Below are 19,652 nucleotides of genomic sequence, written 5' to 3'. Positions count from 1 at the left end.
CTTGAATTCAGTAACTTAACATCTCAGTGAAAAGCTGATTCGCTGGGTATTTAATCCTCTACTCAGCATCCTCTTGTCTTTCATTTCATCCGCTGGATTTCATATCAACAAATTCTCTCCCCACCCAAGTTCTCCATCCCTGTTCTGGCCAATCGGCACCCATTTTCGGGGGAAAGCCTCGGCCTTGCTCTTGCAAAAAGATATAAAACATTTTCGTTAAATACGCTTGAAGCACCTGGGCCTAGAGAGAAGTGTTGGTGTGGTTAACTCTGCTATTATCACTACCAACGTCCATTCGAATAGGTTATTACAACCACCTCATTATATAATTAGTATAAAGCAATTTTATCGCACAATTCGTTCAGCAGCCTGTTCTATATTCATTTATTTATGCTTTATGCCTCTCTATCTACTCCATATTTATTTCAACCCGGTATCTAGCTTATGCCAAATCTTCTGCAATCGCTTTCAAGTTAAATAATAACACATCAAACCGGATTCTTCTTTTTTTCCTCTCTACTGCTTTTCCTTGAACTCATTTCACTTATCAATCAAACTGATTCTTCCTCTTCAATCCATCAAATCTCTCTCAATCTTTCAATCCCTAAATTCACCTTAATTCCTTCTTGAAATCACCATGCCTGCTGTTAACAAGCAGAAGATCAAGCTCCATGATGCTGTTGACGAGCACTTAGCTGGTTGCCAACAATAATCTAGCCTTTGTTTGCGACCGCTTAAAACACGCGTAAATACCACGTAATGGTTGGTCAGGGTTCTAGCCGTCGCAATGTTGCGATTTGAAGGGCTGGCGACGCATTCGACTCTCTTTCATCATCATCGTCATCATCATCATCATCAACATTCGAGGATCGATGTAAACTTCCGTGTATCGAGTGTCCAGCACAGGTTTCGGCTAGTTGTTGTATTCTGTTCTTGAGAACATCATTCTCCTTCCTTTGTTCTTTACACTTCCGGTTTCCTTCCACAACTTATCGAAAGATTCTAATTCAAAATATAGATTAAAAAAATAAAAGAAAAGAAAAGAAAAGAAAAAGAGAAAATATAAAAGAAAAAAGAGGAATATTTAACAATCCTCTTTTCTCTGAATTTCATGAGCGCTTTTCGGTAGAAGAATAGCAATTGAGGATATATTCGTTTTCTCGGACTGTCATGTCCAATTCAATAGAGCAGCAACTTTCTGTCAGTGCTACTGAAAGGTGGCAACAGTAGATATGACTGAACACTGTCCCAAGTCGGACTTCGCACGGGGAAGGGAGCATAGATGCTTGGAATACTGGACTTCCGCGTACGTAGCTTATGTTGGGAAACTTACGGTTGGCACCACATATTTTTGCCCCGCAAAATTTGCACATAGAGACAAGGTTGGGGAGCAGAGTTGTTTCTCCGCTGTCAAATTTGTTAGCGGATCGGAAACGGAAGACTTTAGGACCGCCCCTCGGAAAACACGTGGTTTCCGCTCCCGTGGTTTTAAACTCGGGTGCGTGCCCCGTGGAACCCAAATTGCTGACCGGGTGTGTTAGATGTTTGATGAAAGACTCTCTCACGATTATAAGAACGAACCTTGCTGTATTCTCTCAAGGTCAGGGCTTCAAATACCAGTCTGATGATTTCTCTGATTTAAAGAGTTTCTATGTTTTCTCGAGTTTTTCTTTCTCTTTGGTTTTCGAATCCACCTTTTGCGTAGCAGCCAAGGTGTTTCCCGTCACCGTCTTTCGTTTCTTCCTCACCTGCTGTATATCCATGCATGAGGATTCAGAGTTAGAGAAGGAAGAATAAATTCGAAGCAAAATAAGGATACGTGAGCGAATCCCCTCATCCGATGTCCACTTTTACATTTGGCTTCGCAGGGGAGGATATTGAAGATCCCGATCTCGAGGTAGACGAGCCTGATGCTAGTGTAAGTGCTGGTATCCGCGAGCTAGGCATGACAGATGACCCTACCCATGGCAATGCGCAAGGGCAAAAGCAAGAACATGTGGGAGTTCTGAGTAAAGCAATCCACTGTCAGCTTGATGAGATGGTATGTCGCTTTTGTTTTTCTTTCGTTAATTTTTGTCATAACCATATCTTCTTTCTCTGAAGATTCGATTTTTCTTTTCTTGCCTTTCTTCTTATATTCTCGTATCAGAATATCTTTTTGTTAAAAAAAAAATCTACCAAAAGCTTTCCCTTTGAGTTATCATTAGAGATGCATTTGAGTGGGGTATTGATTCATGTTTGCTATTTTTATTTTTTGATTTATCCTTTTTCTGGCCTATCGATAGAAATGGCACCGATGTGGCAATGTCTTGTGCCGTTTCAATCCGGACTGCACGGATATCGACCTGGTGAGCGCCTCTTACGCGTAGCTTGATGTTGTTAGTCTCTTCTCATGGAGGTTGATCGTGGAATTTTGGAGTTTCCCAATCGAATTCTTTTAGATTTTGATTTTCTCTATCTGGTTATTTTGACCTCCCAAAATGGGGGCTTCGCGTTTGGGTAATGCTACACCTGCCTTCCCCTTCTTGCAATGTTTGGCCAAAAGTCTTTTTCAATGCCGGATGTCAGATTTGTGATTGAGAATTCGTTCACCTCCCTAGAATCTACCTGATATTTTGTATGTATTTAATATTTACATTAGAGGGGCATATTGCTAATGGATAATACAGCTTGCCACACTTCCCTCTCAAATATCATACAGTATGCTGCCGATAATTTCCCAATCATCTTCTATAGGATGTCCAGGCCTTATAATCCCACGACGGGAAGTCTTCGACATTCGCGCCCAACTGATGGCAGAAGATGATGCAGCTTCCAACGAAAATGCAAAGTTAATATCTGGACTGGAAAAAGGTGATATCAAACCAACTGTATACGAGGGCGGCTTGAAGACGTGGGAGTGCGCTATTGATCTGGCTAAGTTGCTTGCTGTCGAGGAGATGGATTCTCTCCTATCAGAAACAGCGGAAGAGGATGCTGAGGATATCCATATAATAGAGGTGAGATACTTGAATCCAACCAAATAAGTTCTGCTGGGTTTTGCAATAGAGATATCTAAACTAAGCATGCGGTTCATACTGATGGCGGAAACGATAGCTTGGAGCTGGAACTGCCATACCGTCCCTTTCCATTTTACATCACATCCTTTCACAGCATCCCCCACTGAGTCCGCCTCACAGGACTATCCGTTTTGTCTTTGCGGACTACAATGCTGCCGTGCTACGACTGGTTACTGTTCCAAATATACTCCTCACATGGCATACTTGCCGCAGCCGCTTGCACCAACCCAAAAACCCCGTGGAAAATGTCCACCCTAACCCTGAAAACCGAAACGATATCTATTATAGCTTAAATCATAATGGAAAGCAAAATAAAGTTGCAGACAATGACGAACAACCTGATCTAGACCTGGATATCGACCCTGCCCTCATCTCCGCTTTCCAGGATGATCTCCGTGCTCGTGGTATATCTCTATCGTTCATCTCAGGCGCTTGGTCACCTGCTTTTGTAGAACTAGCTTTCTCAACACACCCCCAAGCACCAGAGGCATCAGCGCCATCCCCAAAGAAATCGAAGCTCCTAATTCTGGCCAGCGAAACAATCTACTCTCCCTCCTCCCTCCACCCATTCTCGGAAACTCTACTTACCCTCCTCCATCGAGGGGCATCCGGTTCTGCCTCCGCATCTGAGGCGGCTCCAACTGGTATTGATTCTCCGTCAGGATCTAAATTTAAGGCGCTAATCGCTGCGAAGAAAGTATATTTTGGCGTCGGGGGTGGGATTGAAGAGTTTTTGGATGTGATGAGGGATGTTACGCGCCGGCAGGGGGCTAAGAGTGATGGTGATGGATTCTTTGTGAAAGAGAGGGTTGAGGTTAAGGATAAGGGGGTTGTAAGGGTGGTGTTGGAGGTTGGGGTTTGAGCGAGATGTCTTGGTTCAAGAATGCCAATAGCCCATATAGCGGGCATTGGGCGGGATTGATGGAATTGGTGATTGGGTAAATGTGGCGATGTTATTCATGAAAGGCTGTATTATAAAGTCCTAGTTTCTTTTTTCTTTTATCTTAGGGCATGAATAAATGGCTATAGAATCGGGCGCTTAAAAGTGAAGGGAACAATATCATAATGATATCCGTATATATATATATATATATTTGGTATTTAAGCCCTCTCTTGCGCTGGCTGCCCCAGGAGCATATTCTTCCTTCTTGGCCTGGTTATACTACGATTCAGACAGGGTAACAAGAAATTCCAAATCCATGCTCATGAGTTAATTGCATAAGAAGTCTTTTAACCTTGAATCCTAATCCTATCAATGGGAGAGGATTTCAGGAGAATATATGCTGGGTTTCCGCCAGATTGTGCACTAGAAGGGTAACGAGGACAAGGAAGCTAGTACCACCGCGCTGCCTTGATTCGATACGTGATATCGACACATAGACATCTCAAGTTGGTGTCAGCGGTGGCATTAAACAGATACATAGATACACATAGGTACAAAAAAGGGAATTTGAACTCTAATGACACAAATGAAGTAGGCAGAGCAGTTGATCGGCAAATTTGGGGAGAAAAAAGGGGAAAAATTAAAAAAATTGACAACACCAGCCCCTTTTTGTTTTTGTTGTTCCTTCTTATCATATATCTACTGAATTAAAAGTGTCAATTATCGTCATAGATCGAAACTACCTTCCCATCCTTCATCCGTGCAACACGGTCCTGCTCAGTCTTTTTATTCTTCGCGTTGTAATGCGCAACAACCGCCGTTAGGTCCGCGGAACCGTTACCAGCAGGAACATTCATGGGTGATCCGGTGTTGAAAACCCTATTTAACAAAAGAATTGTTATTTCAATTTTTTTTTTCCTGCTTTGAAGCTGAACAAGAAGGCGGGGGAGCCAGTTTCATGGTCTAACAAGGTTGGGGAATGATATACTCTTGAAAACTCAGTTCGAGGTTTAGGGAGCCACTCTGGCTCTGGAACAGATGTCTATCAAATGCGGCCTGCTCGATCGCAGCTGTATGAAGAGCATTCTTGCTTTCCCAGAGACTCTCTTCGGGGAACCATTTTTCAATCAGACGAGTCATCCATGGCTTGCTGTGAGGATCTGACGTGGCATATTTGTACAAGGCCAGGCCTATGGGGACGGATGCAATGAACATGTAGAAACCGCGCTGCAGAAGAAGTGAAGTGTATTAGCGTGTGGATCAGCATGCATAACGATTTGCTTTGAAGGCGGGGCAGCATGGAGCTCCATGTCATTCAAGAGCAGGTTCAATTGGAGCCCGGACGCCATGGCTTGACCGATTTTTTGTCTGTCTGAGTGGTGTATATGCCTATCCGAAACACGAAACAATACACTAAGACGAAATTCAAAGTATAAGGGAGAAGTGCTTACGCCGAAGTTCTCGTTGACTGGTTCCGCAGCGTGCTGCTCGCCATGAGCTGCGGAGGAGCCAAGGCGGCGAGGTTGTTGGTGACGGAGAAGGCCCCGGATCGGAGCAGCGGCTCTTCGAGAAATAAACATTGTGTGAGGGGGCCGACAATTGGGCTTCCGCAAACCGCAATTCGTCGAGATAGAACTGTTGAATGTCAGTTGGTTGCATCGTTTGTCCGTAAAGGTGAGGCAAAGGGCACGTGAAGGCATCGCCCGATTGGGGTTAGACAGGGAACTTGTAGTAGTTATTGGCCAATCACTCGGCAACAAATTGAACACCGGGCACTCTTCGTTTCACTCAGCTAGTGCATCTCGGGTTCCTTTTTTTAACTGGGGACCCTGTTTCCACAGTAACCAGTATCCCAGCTGGCCGCTGCTCTGAAGTCAGCGGGCATGTTCTGAGAGATCCCGGCCCAGGTTCCAGGCCGACTTAATTTGGCATCAGGAATTTCGTATCACAGCTACGGCTCTATCCAGGTAGGTAGTTAACTCGACGGTACTTGCAAGCTCTACGGGCAAGTAGGAGAATTGCTGGGATATCCAGACCACGTGGATTTCAGGTTACTCCACCTGAAGATCAGTGCTTTTGCAGACACAAGATATAAGGCATGAGGCGTTTGCTGTCGATTCAGCCACGCACGCTATCACGGGAAGAACCTTACGCTTCTCTCCAAGCACCGTTGGCCAAAGGACTTGATTACATCCACGCTTGATGGGCTAACAAACCATATTTTCACTTGGTTGGAAGAATTGCTGCAGACCACCTCTCGGGAGAGCTCCTCCCGGCGTCTAAAACCTCTATGACTCTAGCTCTGATATACAAGTGAATTTTTTTTTTTTTTGGAAAGTTGAAGAAACTTGCGCGGTATCGTACTAATACATGCGACATATTGCCATGGGCGAGTATCGCACGGCATTCCCATAATATACGTCGCTTGAGTTCCGGCAGCTAGATCCTCAACAATTTTCAACAAGCGATAAAATTACCGGCAGATGTCTTACTGGCTGGGAAATTCTCACGACAGCAGTTTAGCGTTTTTCAGAGGAAAGCAATGAACCAGTCAAGGCGATTAACCCCTCTATTCTGATTCTCAAGGTGTGCACAACTATTTCCGATCAAACTACATTTATTCTCATGTTCGGGCTTCAATCTTGGGCATATTTCTATTTGGCGCCGCAGAGTGTATTGGCCACTTGCCCTTGAAGTGCCATTTTTAACAGAACATAAATGGTCTCATAGTGCGATCTGCTATCTCTTCTCCTATCCACCACGGCGAGGTCCCTGTTAAGATACTTTGAGGTGGTTTCGAGATAAAACTAAGCCAGGCCTGTTTACAACGCAAAGGTCTTTCTTGCTGCCCTGGATGAATCAACATCCCTTCCCACGCCCATAACAGAGACAACGCCTTGGATTTCTACCTGAATCGTGCAGTAGAAATATCCTTCCATTTTCAGGCCATGCTTCTACATTTGCCAATATGCCCACAAGAACAAGATAGGCTGGGTATACCCTTGCCAAAGCGATGTAGCCTGTGAAACACACATTCAAGAAGTCTGAAGTGGTGTGTTGTATGATCCAACAGGAGGAGCTTTATAACGAAGGCCCTATTGCGCATTGCGATAAGCAGGAAGAGATGTAACCCCAACGGGAGCCTAACTGCCGAAAAGAGGTTGGAAATGGGTAGTTGTGAGAGGGTCGTCCTCCAGCTCTCGGAAATATAAGCCTTTATTTCTGGTGCAAGTTATTGATTTATGTCTCATGCGAGACCTTTTCTTCCTCCGAGCGTCAATGATGAATAAGGAGACTTGCCATACTGATAAAACTTCTAGGGCTTGTCAAGCACACGGTTTGCTGGATCATTTTGGATATCAGGTTATAAACTTAGTAAATTGTATAGTCCCATCCAGATGTTTGGGAAATTCTCAGAAGAGTATTTTTTTTATTTTTTTATTTTCTATTTTTGATATTTTTATTTTGGGATTGTTACCTTCGTGAATGTGATTTGGTCTTGATCTCTGTGGAAAAAATGACGTTATAAAATTTTTATACAATCAGCACGTTGTTCGCGCTTCCTTTCTCTTCTATCCCTTGCTATATAATATCTTATCCCGCCATCTATGTCATTATATTCATCTTGTCCATTTTGCTCTTTTCTCAACTAGTCCTCTCTGTGTCAGGAATTTCCAAACAGCCATTCTTCGACTCCTCAGCGGTTTGATCTATTACTGCTGGCTTCCGGTCCTTAGTGTCCTCGACTAGCCTTTTAGCGTCGGATGCCCTCTCCACCCATGCTGCCATGCATCCCATGATGAAGGGACCACAACTCACTATTTCCTCGCCTTGGGCACTCCACCGCACCTCTTACCCGCTGCAGCATACTCCATAATGCCTAAATGGTGCGTTTTGCTTTTGGGCGGGCGCCGATTGCCAGACGCTTTGCGCCTATTTGCTCCGTCGCGATCGTTTCCATTGTCATTAGTCCCACTTGCCAACCATTATTCAACCCACCAGGCGAGTTGTCCCCATTCTCCGGACCCCAGCCTCCAGTCCGCTTATGTGTTCGCTGCTCGGAGAACGCACGCAGGTCCTGTTGCTACCTGACTAATGCGGACACCTGGGCGGACAGATGAAATTAGACACTTATTTTGATGCCCAATATGCACACAGACAACCTTCCATTGGCCTCCTTCCGGCCTGGTTCTGAAGAACCATTTCGGCCTCATTTTATTTTCAGCAATCCTCACATGGGAGGATTTGCCAGCCATCCCCATTCGGTTTTCTGCGTTTTCCCTTCAGCGTTGATTATCCAACGTGTTTTTCGACTTTGAATCAATTATCATGCGTACGACTTGAGAAACCAGCTTATTATTTCTGGTTACATTTTCTCTTTCCCAGTCTCTCTTCGAGAAATACTTTTCTTTCATGCATCCGACGCCAGTTTGCTGCCAACACGCCGACCTTGGTTTTCACTCTGTTCCATTATTTCTTCTTTGATTGCTCCACAATATACACCACCTTTCTGCCATTGTTTATATCCATTTGCAAACACGCGTGTCCAGCTATTCCAATTCGAACGGTTTTCACATATCTTTCCTGAGACTCAACTCACCCCACTCGTGCGTGTCCCCTCTAAAGGACTTTGACCACAATTCGTGTCTTCACTTAAGTGCCATCATCTACCTCACTGCCGCATGCCATGCTTGCAAATGTTTACCAGTCATATATGTGAACATCGCCAAATTTGTTTCTTCTATATCCAGAACAAGGATCTTTAATTCCTTTTTAACTGGGACCACGTTGTTGCATGTCAGGTGACAGCAGGCGTATCGAAGTATTTGATATCTTTTCTCGCCGCTACGATGGCTTCAGGTGGAGGAAGTGCAAAATCCCGCAAGGCAAAGGAGAAGGAAGCCAAAAAACAGAACAAAGGAAAGAACGGAAAGAAGGGAAATAAGGCACAAAAACAAGAATCTACCCCAGAATCTCAGGCATCTCCACCGCAGTCACCTACTCTCGAACCTCAGGAACCTAAAGCACCCCAAGGTCCTGAAAAGCCTCAAGAACCCGAGGGACCTCAAGAGGAGGAAGAGCTTGAGGATTTCCAAGAACTCGAAGAACTTGATGATCCTGAGCAACCTCAAGAATCTGATGAACTTCAAGTACCCGAAAAACCACAGGAACCTCTAGAATCCCAGGAACATCAAGAGGCGGACGAATCTCAAGCACGTCAGAAATCCCAAGAGCCAGAGGAGTTCGGAGAAGCTCAAGAGATCCAAGAGACCCAGGAACCTCAAGGACTTCAGGAGACTCAGCATCCTCCACCAACCCAATCTGTCATAGAAAGTCTTCCACCTTTGCCAGATTCTACTGGATCAAGTCCATCAGCGACTCCTGTGAGCTTCAAACCTGCCAGTATTTCCTGGCCAAATATTTTCACTGCCACACAACTTGAAAAGCAGTCACCCGTTGACACCCGTGTTGACGATATCCTCGAGAAGGACGACATTGAAGACGAAGACAACGAAAGCGAACCTGAAGAACCCCGAGAGCAATCAGCTCCATCACCCGCCAGTGCTATATCTTCTGCTGGGCCCGCTACTCCAACTGCTATAATATCAAGCAACCCATTCGATGCACCCGATAACACGAGCAGAGCAGTGAAAGATTCGTCGGCGCCTCTCAAGCACCCATCATTATCAGCAGCAGAAATTCCCCTTCCTTCTCCTTCTCTATCCGAAGTGAAATCAAGGTCCAGCCCAGCTGCATCTTGCCAATACATCCGCTGCCCTTCACCCGCTCCAATCGTTTCACACCATTATTCATTTGGCAGCCCTGTAGTGCATCCATATACCCATGCCATGATACCACCACACAACGGAGCACCTGTCGATCCCAAGAGTATGGCGGTCACCACTCCAAATTACCATACCTCCATGCTCTCGTCTACTATGGACTTGCCATATAACCAATACTGCCACGCGAAAAAGAATAGTCGGACATCATTTGGCCGGGGATATGCGGATCCTTATTACAACCATTATGGATCTGTCAAAGAACCGGCACTTGTCCAGCCACCGATGATTGAGAACGGAAAATCTGCTTCAAGTGGCGAGGGACTCAATGTTAGTCTTCTCTCAAGAATCCAAAGTATCATCCCAGATATTAGCCAACTAGTAGTCAGCTATCGAGATCAACAAAGTCATATGTCTGCACGTGAGGCAGAACATAAACAAATCGAGGCTCAGCATGAGGAATCCCTAATGCGGAAAGAGTTCTATATTGAAGCTCTCCAGATGCAAATGCAGAAAACTGCCAACGAGAGTGCAAAGGAATGCTCGAAATTAAAGGGAAGGATCACCGAACTCCGATTCGAGCTTGGCGGACTCCAGGAAATACAAAACGATATTGAGAACAGCCTGGCTGAGGCTCAAAAGGAAAACAATGAACTTTCTCAAATGCGAGAGGATCTCCAAGTGGAAATTGATACTCTCCAGCGCGCCATCCAGGAAGCGAAAGAAGCCCACGAGCAAGAATTAGAGAAGCAAAAGGAAAAGGAGCAGGAAGCTTTGGCCATCCAGAAGCAAGAATTGGAAGGCTATTTTGAGGAGATCAAGAACGAAGATGACAGACTCGCAGACGAACAGCTAAAAGCCCGTGAGAAAGAACTTACGGATGAACGTGACTCACTCAAAGCTGAATGGGAAGCTGAGAAACAGGCCCTGGAAAGGGCGAAGGCTGCCTTGGCCACCAAGTACGAGGGTAAGTTGGAGTCAAAGCAGGCTGACATCGACGCAAAGCAAGCAGATGTTGATGCTAAGCAAAGCCAATTGGAGGTCAAACAAGCGGAGTTAGATACGACACAGGAGAAGCTGATTGCCTTGAAAGGGGAATTGGAGACTATTCAGGGAGAGCTGGGAACGATGAAGGAAAATTTGGTGACCACTCAATGCCAGTTAGAAACGAAGAAAGGCGAATTGGAGACTATGGAAGGTGAGCTGAAAACAACAAAAGGCAAGTTGACGACCACACAGGGTGAGCTGGCAACTACGAAAACCGATTTGGAGACTACTAAGGGCGAGCTGGATACCACTAAATGTGATTTGGTGACAGCTCGGGACGAACTAGAAATGAAAGCGGGAAAGTTGGAGGATAAGGAGGAAGAGCTAAAAGATAAACAGGGAGAACTTGACACTACACAGGGTGCGCTTGACTCTAAGAAATCTGAATTGGAGGCAAAAATTGCAGAGCTTAAAGGAAAAATGAGCGAGTTGGACGCGAAGAACACCGAGCTTCAAGCAAAGCAATCCGAGCTGGAGTCGGTCCAAAACGAATTAACCTGCAAGCAGACTGAACTTGAATCCAAGCAGGCAGAGCTGGATACGAAAGAGGCCGAACTCAGCGAAATGAAGAAAAGCCATGTAGACGAACTCGCCGCCCTCAACGAAGCCCACGAGAAGGAGCGTAATGCCGCTGCACAGGAAGCCGCGGAGAAGATAGACAACTTAATAGGCGAGTATCAACAAAAGGAAGAGGCCTGGCAAAAGGCTCGAGAGGACCTAGAAATCCAGCTGGCTCAACGAGCGGAGGATTTGAGACAAGCAGGGGAGGAAAAGGAAATTCTTGCCAGGGAGGGACAAGTTAGGGAGGATCAATTACGGAGTGCTATAGATGGTATGCGGATCTCGCAGGAGATAATGGGTAGAGAAAGAGACAGATTGAAGAAAACATTGCATAGTCTCGGGGAGGCAACTGATATGAAGATGAAAGGGGACGGCTTTTTGTAAGTACCCATCTGGGTTAGCCTTTGGAATCCAGGCCATGGCTCTGGATCTCTTTGCATATTGGAGCTCCGATATTCTGTCCTTTGTTGATTTGGATACCCTCTTTTTTTCTTTCTTTCTTTCTTTCTTTTCTCTCAGCTTCTATTTGCCGTAAAAGAAGTAACTGCAAAAATGTTGTTTGATTTGTTGTTCAAAGTCTTTCTCTTTCCTATAGACAACTTCTAATTGTCTCTTTTTGGTATTCTAGCATTCAATGCTTTGGCCAACTCTTGCATCTCATTGTCGACCTCTCGAAGGAGCACTTCGGCTACCTCCCTATCGACCCACCATCAGATATCATCGCTAAGATCCCCTCCGAGATTCCTCAATTCCTAGACAACTCGCAAGCGTCTCGAGAACTCCGATCTGCCTACATCCAGCATGTGATTTCCAAGACGCTCAACTACAGGATCTTCCAACCGTTCTTATTCACACTTGGCAGACGCTACGATAAAGCAGATACCTTCTTCCAAATGCTATCAATGGATATCCGGTGCAAGTCCGTGAGACGTGAGGCCTATTGGAGAAAACAAACTCTGAAAGCCGCCTACACAACATCTGATGCCAAGCAAGCCATCAATGTGGTTGCTGCCGTTATCGTCGACGAAATCATCGATCACATCCGCCACTTCGCAGACCCCAAGAACCTCGACACCCTGCTCGTTGGAGTGCGGAAAATCGTTAAACTTGCAGCTGAGACATGGCGCCTCGCCCGTGTCGAACGAGAACTCATTATTTCAACCATGCCTTCCGCAGAGGACGAACAAACCACGAACCAAGGCTGGAAGGAATTTAACTATGATACCGCCCCATCACCGCCAGAAGAAAACACTGACAATGATGCCTCCTTTCCCACGATCCGCAAGCGACGAGTTCTCCTTCGTATGTTTCCTCGAATTTACCGCGAGCCTGCGCACGAAGACTTCACCGAAGACGGCGAACCGGGCACTCGATGCGTTTACCTTCCTGGTGTTGTCCTTTATGCCGACTCACCTTCTGTCCTTGCACGGAAAATGGAACTCTCCAAGAAAATGGCTGATCCGTCGGGATCTAGATCTGGTACCCCTGCCGTTGACCCTGCGAATGATGATGGCGGTGTTCCCCCTGCTGCTTCTGATCTTCCTTTAGACAAGGCTGCAAATGATCCAGCCAGCGCGGAGGCGGATGATGCTGTTGAGTGATCTGCGGAATTGTTGCGCAAGAAGCTGCTGCAGGTCGAAAGAAGATAATATCCATGGATGGTTCGGATAATTGGCCGTCATTACCAACTTTTATTTTCTTATTTTTATTTCCATTTATTTATTTATTTTTTGGAAGCATCAATTTTCGTCTGTGCTCCTCCACCCAATTGATTCATCCGGTCATATATCGACCAGATGGACCATCGTTCAGCGAAACACTTTGTTGAATCCACACCATTACTACTATAATTTTCTTTCGATATTGTTTCCCTTGATTTAACATTTCTTGCTCCTCTAGACACATTCTGCTTGCCAGTTCCCTCTCACTTTTCTTAACCTTTTTGATTTTCGTTTTTCTTTTCTTTTCTTCTCTTAATCCCGGTCCTCCTTTCTGCGTTCTCCCCACTTCGTTTCTGTATGAACTTGTTACCATGAGAGAAAGCATTGTTGTATGATGAGAGTTTTTTTATCCCGTTTGCATTTCCCTCTTTTGCCTCCCTCCTTCTTTCCACCACCTCTGCTTTCCGTGTATTTGTTTCACGACTCTGACGAACTTGACAATACATGGCATTCCCCTCTGCTTGTCAAGGACTTCTTATAATTCTTGCTGATGTTACCCCATTTTCCTCATCCCAGCGTCTCTTGTTTCCTTTTATTTAAGGGTGCTGCTTCAAATTCAAAACCTGAATTTTCCTCGTATTGTGTTTTGCTCCTTTCGCGTTCTAATTTTTCTCGTATAGTTATTTCTACTTAGTTATTACATTCTTGAACCTCCATTCTTCCCTCTTTCTCTTCGATCGAGTCGGTATCAAACCTTTCTCAAAATTTCAGGTTTTCCCCCCCTTTCCCACGTTCTTTTAATGCATCCAATTTATTTGTCAATTATCCACCCATTCGGATCATCCCATTATGATCATAGTGTACAGCAGCAGAGCCATACTTAGCTAGAGGCTCAAGTAGCAATGAAACAGTTCTCCTCAACCATAAACAAGTTCCCATCCATTGTCATCGGGCGTCTAGCCATCACTAGAGACCGCACAATATCAATATGTGTAAAAGAATATCACTAGATTCCAATAAAGTACTGCAAGGAATAAGATAAGTGGGTTTTTGGCCCAAAGGTAAACTTGAGATAACGGAAAGGCTGACAGCATGCGTGGTAGAATGGTAGGTATCTCCATACTCTCAGAGAAGACTGAATGGCACAGCTGACTGACTGATAATTAGGTGCAATTTTTCTATGTTCATAAGATATATAAAGAGGATGAGAAAGGGAAAGAAGATACAAGGAGACTAAGAGTGACAAGGAGACGATGGTTAAAAAAATTCAGAAATGAGAAAAATCATTATAAAGCCATACGGCCCCCCCAAAAAAAAATCCATACAATCCAAACCTCAAAGGAAGTTGGGGAAGAGTCCTTATTCCCCCCACAATGTCTTCAAGGTAACTAACTAGGTAACTAGGTATCGGAGAGAAAAAGCACAACACTCGATAAAGTTTACAATCGAGGATCAAGCACGTCAAACAGCCGTTGATTAACTTGATCAACGAGGCATTATGAGTCGGAGCCAACCGCGGTTTCACGACCTACGTATTGGCTCCTCGGGAAGCACTAACTTCATTGACGATAGCCAGCATGCCTAGCAGCATCCTGAAGGCTGACCGTCAAGGTGAATCGACGGGCTTTCTTCTAAATCAGCCGCATGCTGCGCCATGGCCGTCTCGGCACGGAAGCCTGAGTCCGTCGGGCCCATCATGTCTCTCGAGTCTCTCCTCAGTGCACTCCATCGTCGTCCCTTGTTTGCAGTCTTTTCGCACATACTTGGACGACAAACAATCTCCATTAGTTAATTCCTTCTGCTCGCTTCTAGTGTTCGAAAGTTCTTTGCTTTCGTCACTCCGCCGCCAGGTGCCTACACCTAGCAGCCACAGTCGACGAGCTCCCCTCCATATGTTCTTAATTGCAGTGGCGGGGATTCCAACGACCGCATTTCACCACGACAAACAACATCATTTATATCCCCGAACAATCCCATCCACAACAAAATTTTCCAGTGGCAGTTTACACAGGAACATAAACAATACCCCAAGCAGTCTGCGGGTTGTAGTTCCAAACCTCCCCCCACCACTCCTTTTCTTTGGAATGTAACAGGTGCAAGCGACCACTATCGTCTTGTTTTCCTCCAACCCAACAGTCCTCAGAGATCGGAGAACCCTGGGTCGCCTTGTGCAACATTGGGAGCAGGGTGCTGCCTCAGCCCCTATACGAGAATTTGGCAGTGTATTTTTTCTACTCCCTACTTTATCGCGCGACGTGTTGTAGCCGTTCTCCGCCCTTTTACCTCCATATCGTCCAGGTATCCGGCAATCTGTTTTCTCACTCATCCCTAAAGTTTTATTCTTCTAAAAATTATGTCGGCAGCAACCTCATCGCCGCCATCTATTGAAAATCTGTCTCGAAATCTTTCTACCTTCAACGGTCAAGCCAACAACGGTGACCATTTCGTTTCGAATCCCTCAAACGGTGAGGAGGAATTGAGTCTGAATTCAAGGGGTGATTCAGTTACAGTAAACCTTTCTGTGTTAGAAATTCACTGTTCGAGCGACCATTTATCAAGGAAGGACTTCAATACCCACTCCCTATCCGTATCTCCGATCAACTGCCCTCCCCTGGGTGCTTCGACGGACGATCCTATATACCCGCAACCGAACACAAATCCAGCAAACAACATTTACTCCCCTGCATCCCATCAAGATTTCCTAAGTCCCTCCGGTTACGCTGATAACGGGCATAGCGATCTCAGTTGCTACGGCTCTCCAGAAGTTGACGAACCCTTTTTCTTGGAGCCGGAATTTGGCCTCCATCTTGAATTCGAGCAGTCTACACTGTCAGTTTCGGACAGTTTTCAGCGTCATCCACCTCGATATACGGGCCCTGTAAAGTTAAGGAATGAGCACAGCTTAGAAACAACAACTTCAGCATCGCAACTACTGAGTCCAGTGCTTACAAATACGCCTAGCCCTCCGTTTACCGCCCAAAATCTAGATCATACTGGTATGGGTGACGCAAAAGACATGGCGTACAGGCCTTCAAGACTGGATATTCCAGCTCATCGCTTTCAACAAACGCCTACGCTCACCACTAGTCCGTGCAGTGACACACTTGAAGTTAATAGCGTATTCCATGGCGATCGAACTACCAGTCCAATAGTTAAGGTATCGAGCTACACCCGAGGCGACTCTCCTTCTAGACCCGACGGGCCAATGAGCCAAAGGCCGGGCAAGAGAGGTCGAACAGCTTTGTCGTCGTCTCATCTTGCACCATCCGACAATGCACACGAGCACGAGGATGAATCCGACGATCACTACTTTAGTTTGCACTATAAGTCTATTTCAGTTCCCGCTTCCTCATTACGTGCAGATGATGGGTCTTGGATTGCAAACCGTTCTACGGGCCAAAGCGGGCTCCAACCCGCCTCACGGGGAGACGCGTACGTCCCAACGATCAAGGAAATGGAAGAGCAACGCAGACGAGATCAAAAGAATGCAGATGTAGAACTGTGGTTGTCCGTCAGCGAAGCTAATAGCGAAGTCGAGGATAACAGTAATCCTGGACGCCGGTCTCGTCGGAGACACAAGTTGATAACACTTCGCCGTAGAGCTAGAAGCACTGGAGATCCGTCTGGCACTGATTGGCATTTATTTGATGATTCTAATATCCCGGGACCTGGTGTCTTAGTTGACGAGAAGACCGGCTTGGAAGATACAGATGACGACAGCGATGCAGACTCTTCAGTCAGCGTTCCAGAATCTCCCCCGGCAATTGTGGGTATGATTGCCCCAGTCGAACTAGACAATACAGAGCCCTTCCCACCAGTCAAAGACATAGAAGTTCAACATAGGGAACCTCTTCCTCGTCAATTCATTAGAGCTCGGCCTTGGCAGGACCCACCCAATAACTCTCGCTTTGGCAATACAAATCATCAGCCACCAAGCTCGAATGCCGCTGTGATGCGATTTTTAAGTGCCGCCCAGAATATCGAAACTGCATCCCGAACTGCGACATGGGGGACTCGAAGACTCAGTGAATCAGACGCCAGTAGTTTACCTAGGGGCTCTTTTAATTCGTTTTCTTCTGACCAGGAGAAAAAACACACTAGACGGGGCAGCATTCTTGACCATGCCAGCAAACTTCTCCCTAAGAGGAGCAATAGCAGCGCGAAACGCAAGTTAGCCGAATCCGTCCAACAGCAACCTAGTACAGAATCTGTCGATAAGGCAAAAATTAAAGACTCAAGGGATGGGGGAATCTCCGCATCGTTACTACCGCAGAGGAAGCCAAGTTTCACTCGATCGACAAAGTCTCCTTTAATAACCGGAAATGCAGTTCTGGCTATGACAGGACAGATAGCCGCTGTTAGCGGTCGTTCACCGGTCGGGGTATCTTCTCCTAATTCTTCGTCGACCCCTTGGAATAATTTTATGCGACGCAGTCGCAGCAAAAGCGATCTTCCGAAATGTTCCAGGTCACCTGCATCCGGAGGACTGGTGGCACTCATGACGACCTATGGTGGCCCTCCTGTTCCCACTCTCGCTTCTCCCCTCCAAGACATCACACATAGTCCAAAATCAAGGAGGTGCTTGAATGAGGATGACGATGAGGATGATGAGGATGAAACCATGGGAGATAAGGGTGTAGCTATGGATTTTACTGTCAGAGCGGATCCAATTGTCCCGACTCTCGAAGGCTTCAAGACCCAGATTCAACAGCTCAACCCACGGCTTCTTCCTGTGTTGGTAGAACGAATTGCGCAAGAGCAGGTACGTCGATACAAAAAGCTCGTCGAGCTTAAGGTACAGCATAATCAAGCTGTGCGCATGCAAAAGTGCAGTGCAGGCAAGCATTGCTTTGATCAGGGTGGTGATGCTACCTTGTTGCCTCCGAGAATCAGCTCCAAAGATCCAGACTCCACATGCACGCAGTTCCAAGTGCTCGGTTCTGCTGATCCTGATGTCAAATTTAGCAGCTTCGGTGAGAGCTCTGTGACTGCTGCACTCTTCCCCCCTGCCGTTCCACTACCGCCGGTTAAACGCCTTCCCGCACAATTCGAATGCTCCCTTTGCTTCAAAGTAAAAACGTTCCAGAAACCTTCTGACTGGACGAAGCATGTTCATGAAGATGTTATGCCATTCACATGTACGTTTCCCAAATGTACTGAGCCGAAATCGTTTAAGAGGAAGGCGGACTGGGTGAGGCACGAGAGTGAACGACATCGACAGTTAGAATGGTGGACTTGTAGCATTCCGGACTGCTCGCACACTTGCTACAGGAAAGACAATTTTGTTCAACATCTCGTTCGAGAACACAAGATGCCAGAACCTAAAGTTAAACTTTCTAGAGACCGTGGAAATGGAAACGGTAAACGGCCGCCGAAGATGAGTGAAAACCAGAAATTTTTGGCTCCTGAGCAGGGGCTAGAGCATGTGTGGGAATTAGTTGAAGAATGTCACCATATCACAACTAAGCAACCCAAGGACGAGGCATGTCGGTTTTGTGGTAACGTTTGCAACAGCTGGAAAAAACTTTCTGTGCACATGGCTAAGCATATGGAGCAAATTGCCATGCCAGTCTTAGCACTTGTCACGCAACGGACAGCATCTACAGATACTATTATTAGCCCCATCTATATTGGAAACCACACAACGCAACGGCAACCTGGCGTTGCACACCCGCCAACGAGTCGTCTCCCAGGCGGAACGCCTTATTCTCATTCCTTCCAATCGGATCAAGTTACAGCCGCTAATATAGATCATTCAGCCTTCTACAATTCAGTGCCACAAAACTCAGAATTGTATGGAGCCTCCCAATCTCCTCTGTTGGCGGGCCATCTTCATCTCCACAATGACCATACCGCTGTCCCTAAAGAAATGGGCGGAAGGTCAGCACCGGACGGTGGACCGAATTACAGTCTCTCTCCTTATTCACAGAATTCACAGACAAGGTCGCCGTCACCACATGGTTGTCCAATTACAACTGATGGCCATTACCAATTGAGCCCTCATTTTGCTTCTACTACATACCCACCTCCATACAACGCGGTGTCACGCCGAGATGACGTATCTTTGCCGGACACAACTCAGGCTCCTGTTGTTTCAGCGACCTATGGCTTGGATATTTCGGCAAATGTTTCCGTCAGCACTGCCTATGATAATCACCAACAAATGTATGCCTCACCTATAGAAAATCTCGGGTACGTGCATCAGCAAGGGCAAGACCCAATTGACCAGTCGGGAGGTTTACACTACGCCGAGGCCCCCGCTGGGATGCGGTATCTAGAGATATCTGGACCTAATGACGGGGCCATAGACCAGACAGAAGGGTATCCAATGCAACCTAATAGTGGTCAAAGTCAATGTCAGAATCAGTGATACTGGCGACATCTGTTCATAAAACTTACTTGTGATCCAGCAATGGTCGATCATTCAACGGATTTTCAGGTTTTGTTTCCTTCAACTTTTTTTTAAGGTTCGATTTAGGTATTTCTGTCTTTTGGCATTTCTCCTTTGTCATGTCTTTTTGTTTTCTCACCTCTCTGTGATGTCCAATTTCCCACGTAGGTTCACTTTTCTTAGCTTGATTTCCTCATACTCATTGCCTTTCGTTCTGTGTTTTGTGTTTCATCCCGTGACCACACCTTCATACTACTACGATATTTT

The 19,652-nt window shown here is 46.0% G+C and overlaps 6 protein-coding genes across 6 annotated transcripts; 3 read left to right on the top strand and 3 right to left on the bottom strand.

Moving 5' to 3' along the window:
* Positions 1-767: 767 nt before the first annotated feature.
* On the bottom strand, positions 768-1,767 carry PAAG_04700 (hypothetical protein; the record flags this gene model as incomplete). Its single annotated transcript, XM_015845343.1, has 2 exons — positions 768-988; positions 1,695-1,767. The coding sequence occupies 2 exons, from the start codon at positions 1,765-1,767 to the stop codon at positions 768-770; spliced, it is 294 nt and encodes a 97-aa protein (XP_015699569.1).
* A 73-nt stretch (positions 1,768-1,840) lies between these two features.
* On the top strand, positions 1,841-3,921 carry PAAG_04699 (hypothetical protein; the record flags this gene model as incomplete). Its single annotated transcript, XM_015845342.1, has 3 exons — positions 1,841-2,041; positions 2,670-2,999; positions 3,097-3,921. 3 exons carry the CDS (start codon positions 1,841-1,843, stop codon positions 3,919-3,921), a joined length of 1,356 nt encoding a protein of 451 aa, XP_015699568.1.
* A 737-nt stretch (positions 3,922-4,658) lies between these two features.
* Positions 4,659-5,642, bottom strand: PAAG_04698 (hypothetical protein; the record flags this gene model as incomplete). Its single annotated transcript, XM_002793123.2, has 3 exons — positions 4,659-4,821; positions 4,931-5,169; positions 5,394-5,642. 3 exons carry the CDS (start codon positions 5,640-5,642, stop codon positions 4,659-4,661), a joined length of 651 nt encoding a protein of 216 aa, XP_002793169.2.
* Positions 5,643-7,822: 2,180 nt separating this feature from the next.
* On the bottom strand, positions 7,823-8,198 carry PAAG_11918 (hypothetical protein; the record flags this gene model as incomplete). The annotated part of the gene is made up of 2 exons (XM_015847483.1): positions 7,823-8,026; positions 8,103-8,198. 2 exons carry the CDS (start codon positions 8,196-8,198, stop codon positions 7,823-7,825), a joined length of 300 nt encoding a protein of 99 aa, XP_015702873.1.
* Positions 8,199-8,792: 594 nt separating this feature from the next.
* PAAG_04697 (hypothetical protein) lies at positions 8,793-12,934 on the top strand (the record flags this gene model as incomplete). Its single annotated transcript, XM_015845341.1, has 2 exons — positions 8,793-11,713; positions 11,962-12,934. 2 exons carry the CDS (start codon positions 8,793-8,795, stop codon positions 12,932-12,934), a joined length of 3,894 nt encoding a protein of 1,297 aa, XP_015699567.1.
* A 2,413-nt stretch (positions 12,935-15,347) lies between these two features.
* Positions 15,348-19,364, top strand: PAAG_04696 (hypothetical protein; the record flags this gene model as incomplete). The annotated part of the gene is made up of 1 exon (XM_002793121.1): positions 15,348-19,364. The coding sequence occupies one exon, from the start codon at positions 15,348-15,350 to the stop codon at positions 19,362-19,364; it is 4,017 nt and encodes a 1,338-aa protein (XP_002793167.1).
* Positions 19,365-19,652: the final 288 nt, after the last annotated feature.

This window comes from Paracoccidioides lutzii, assembly GCF_000150705.2.
Source record: "Paracoccidioides lutzii Pb01 unplaced genomic scaffold supercont2.12, whole genome shotgun sequence".
In the NCBI taxonomy this organism is placed as follows: domain Eukaryota; kingdom Fungi; phylum Ascomycota; class Eurotiomycetes; order Onygenales; family Ajellomycetaceae; genus Paracoccidioides; species Paracoccidioides lutzii.
This window is presented reverse-complemented; position numbering and strand designations above follow the sequence as displayed.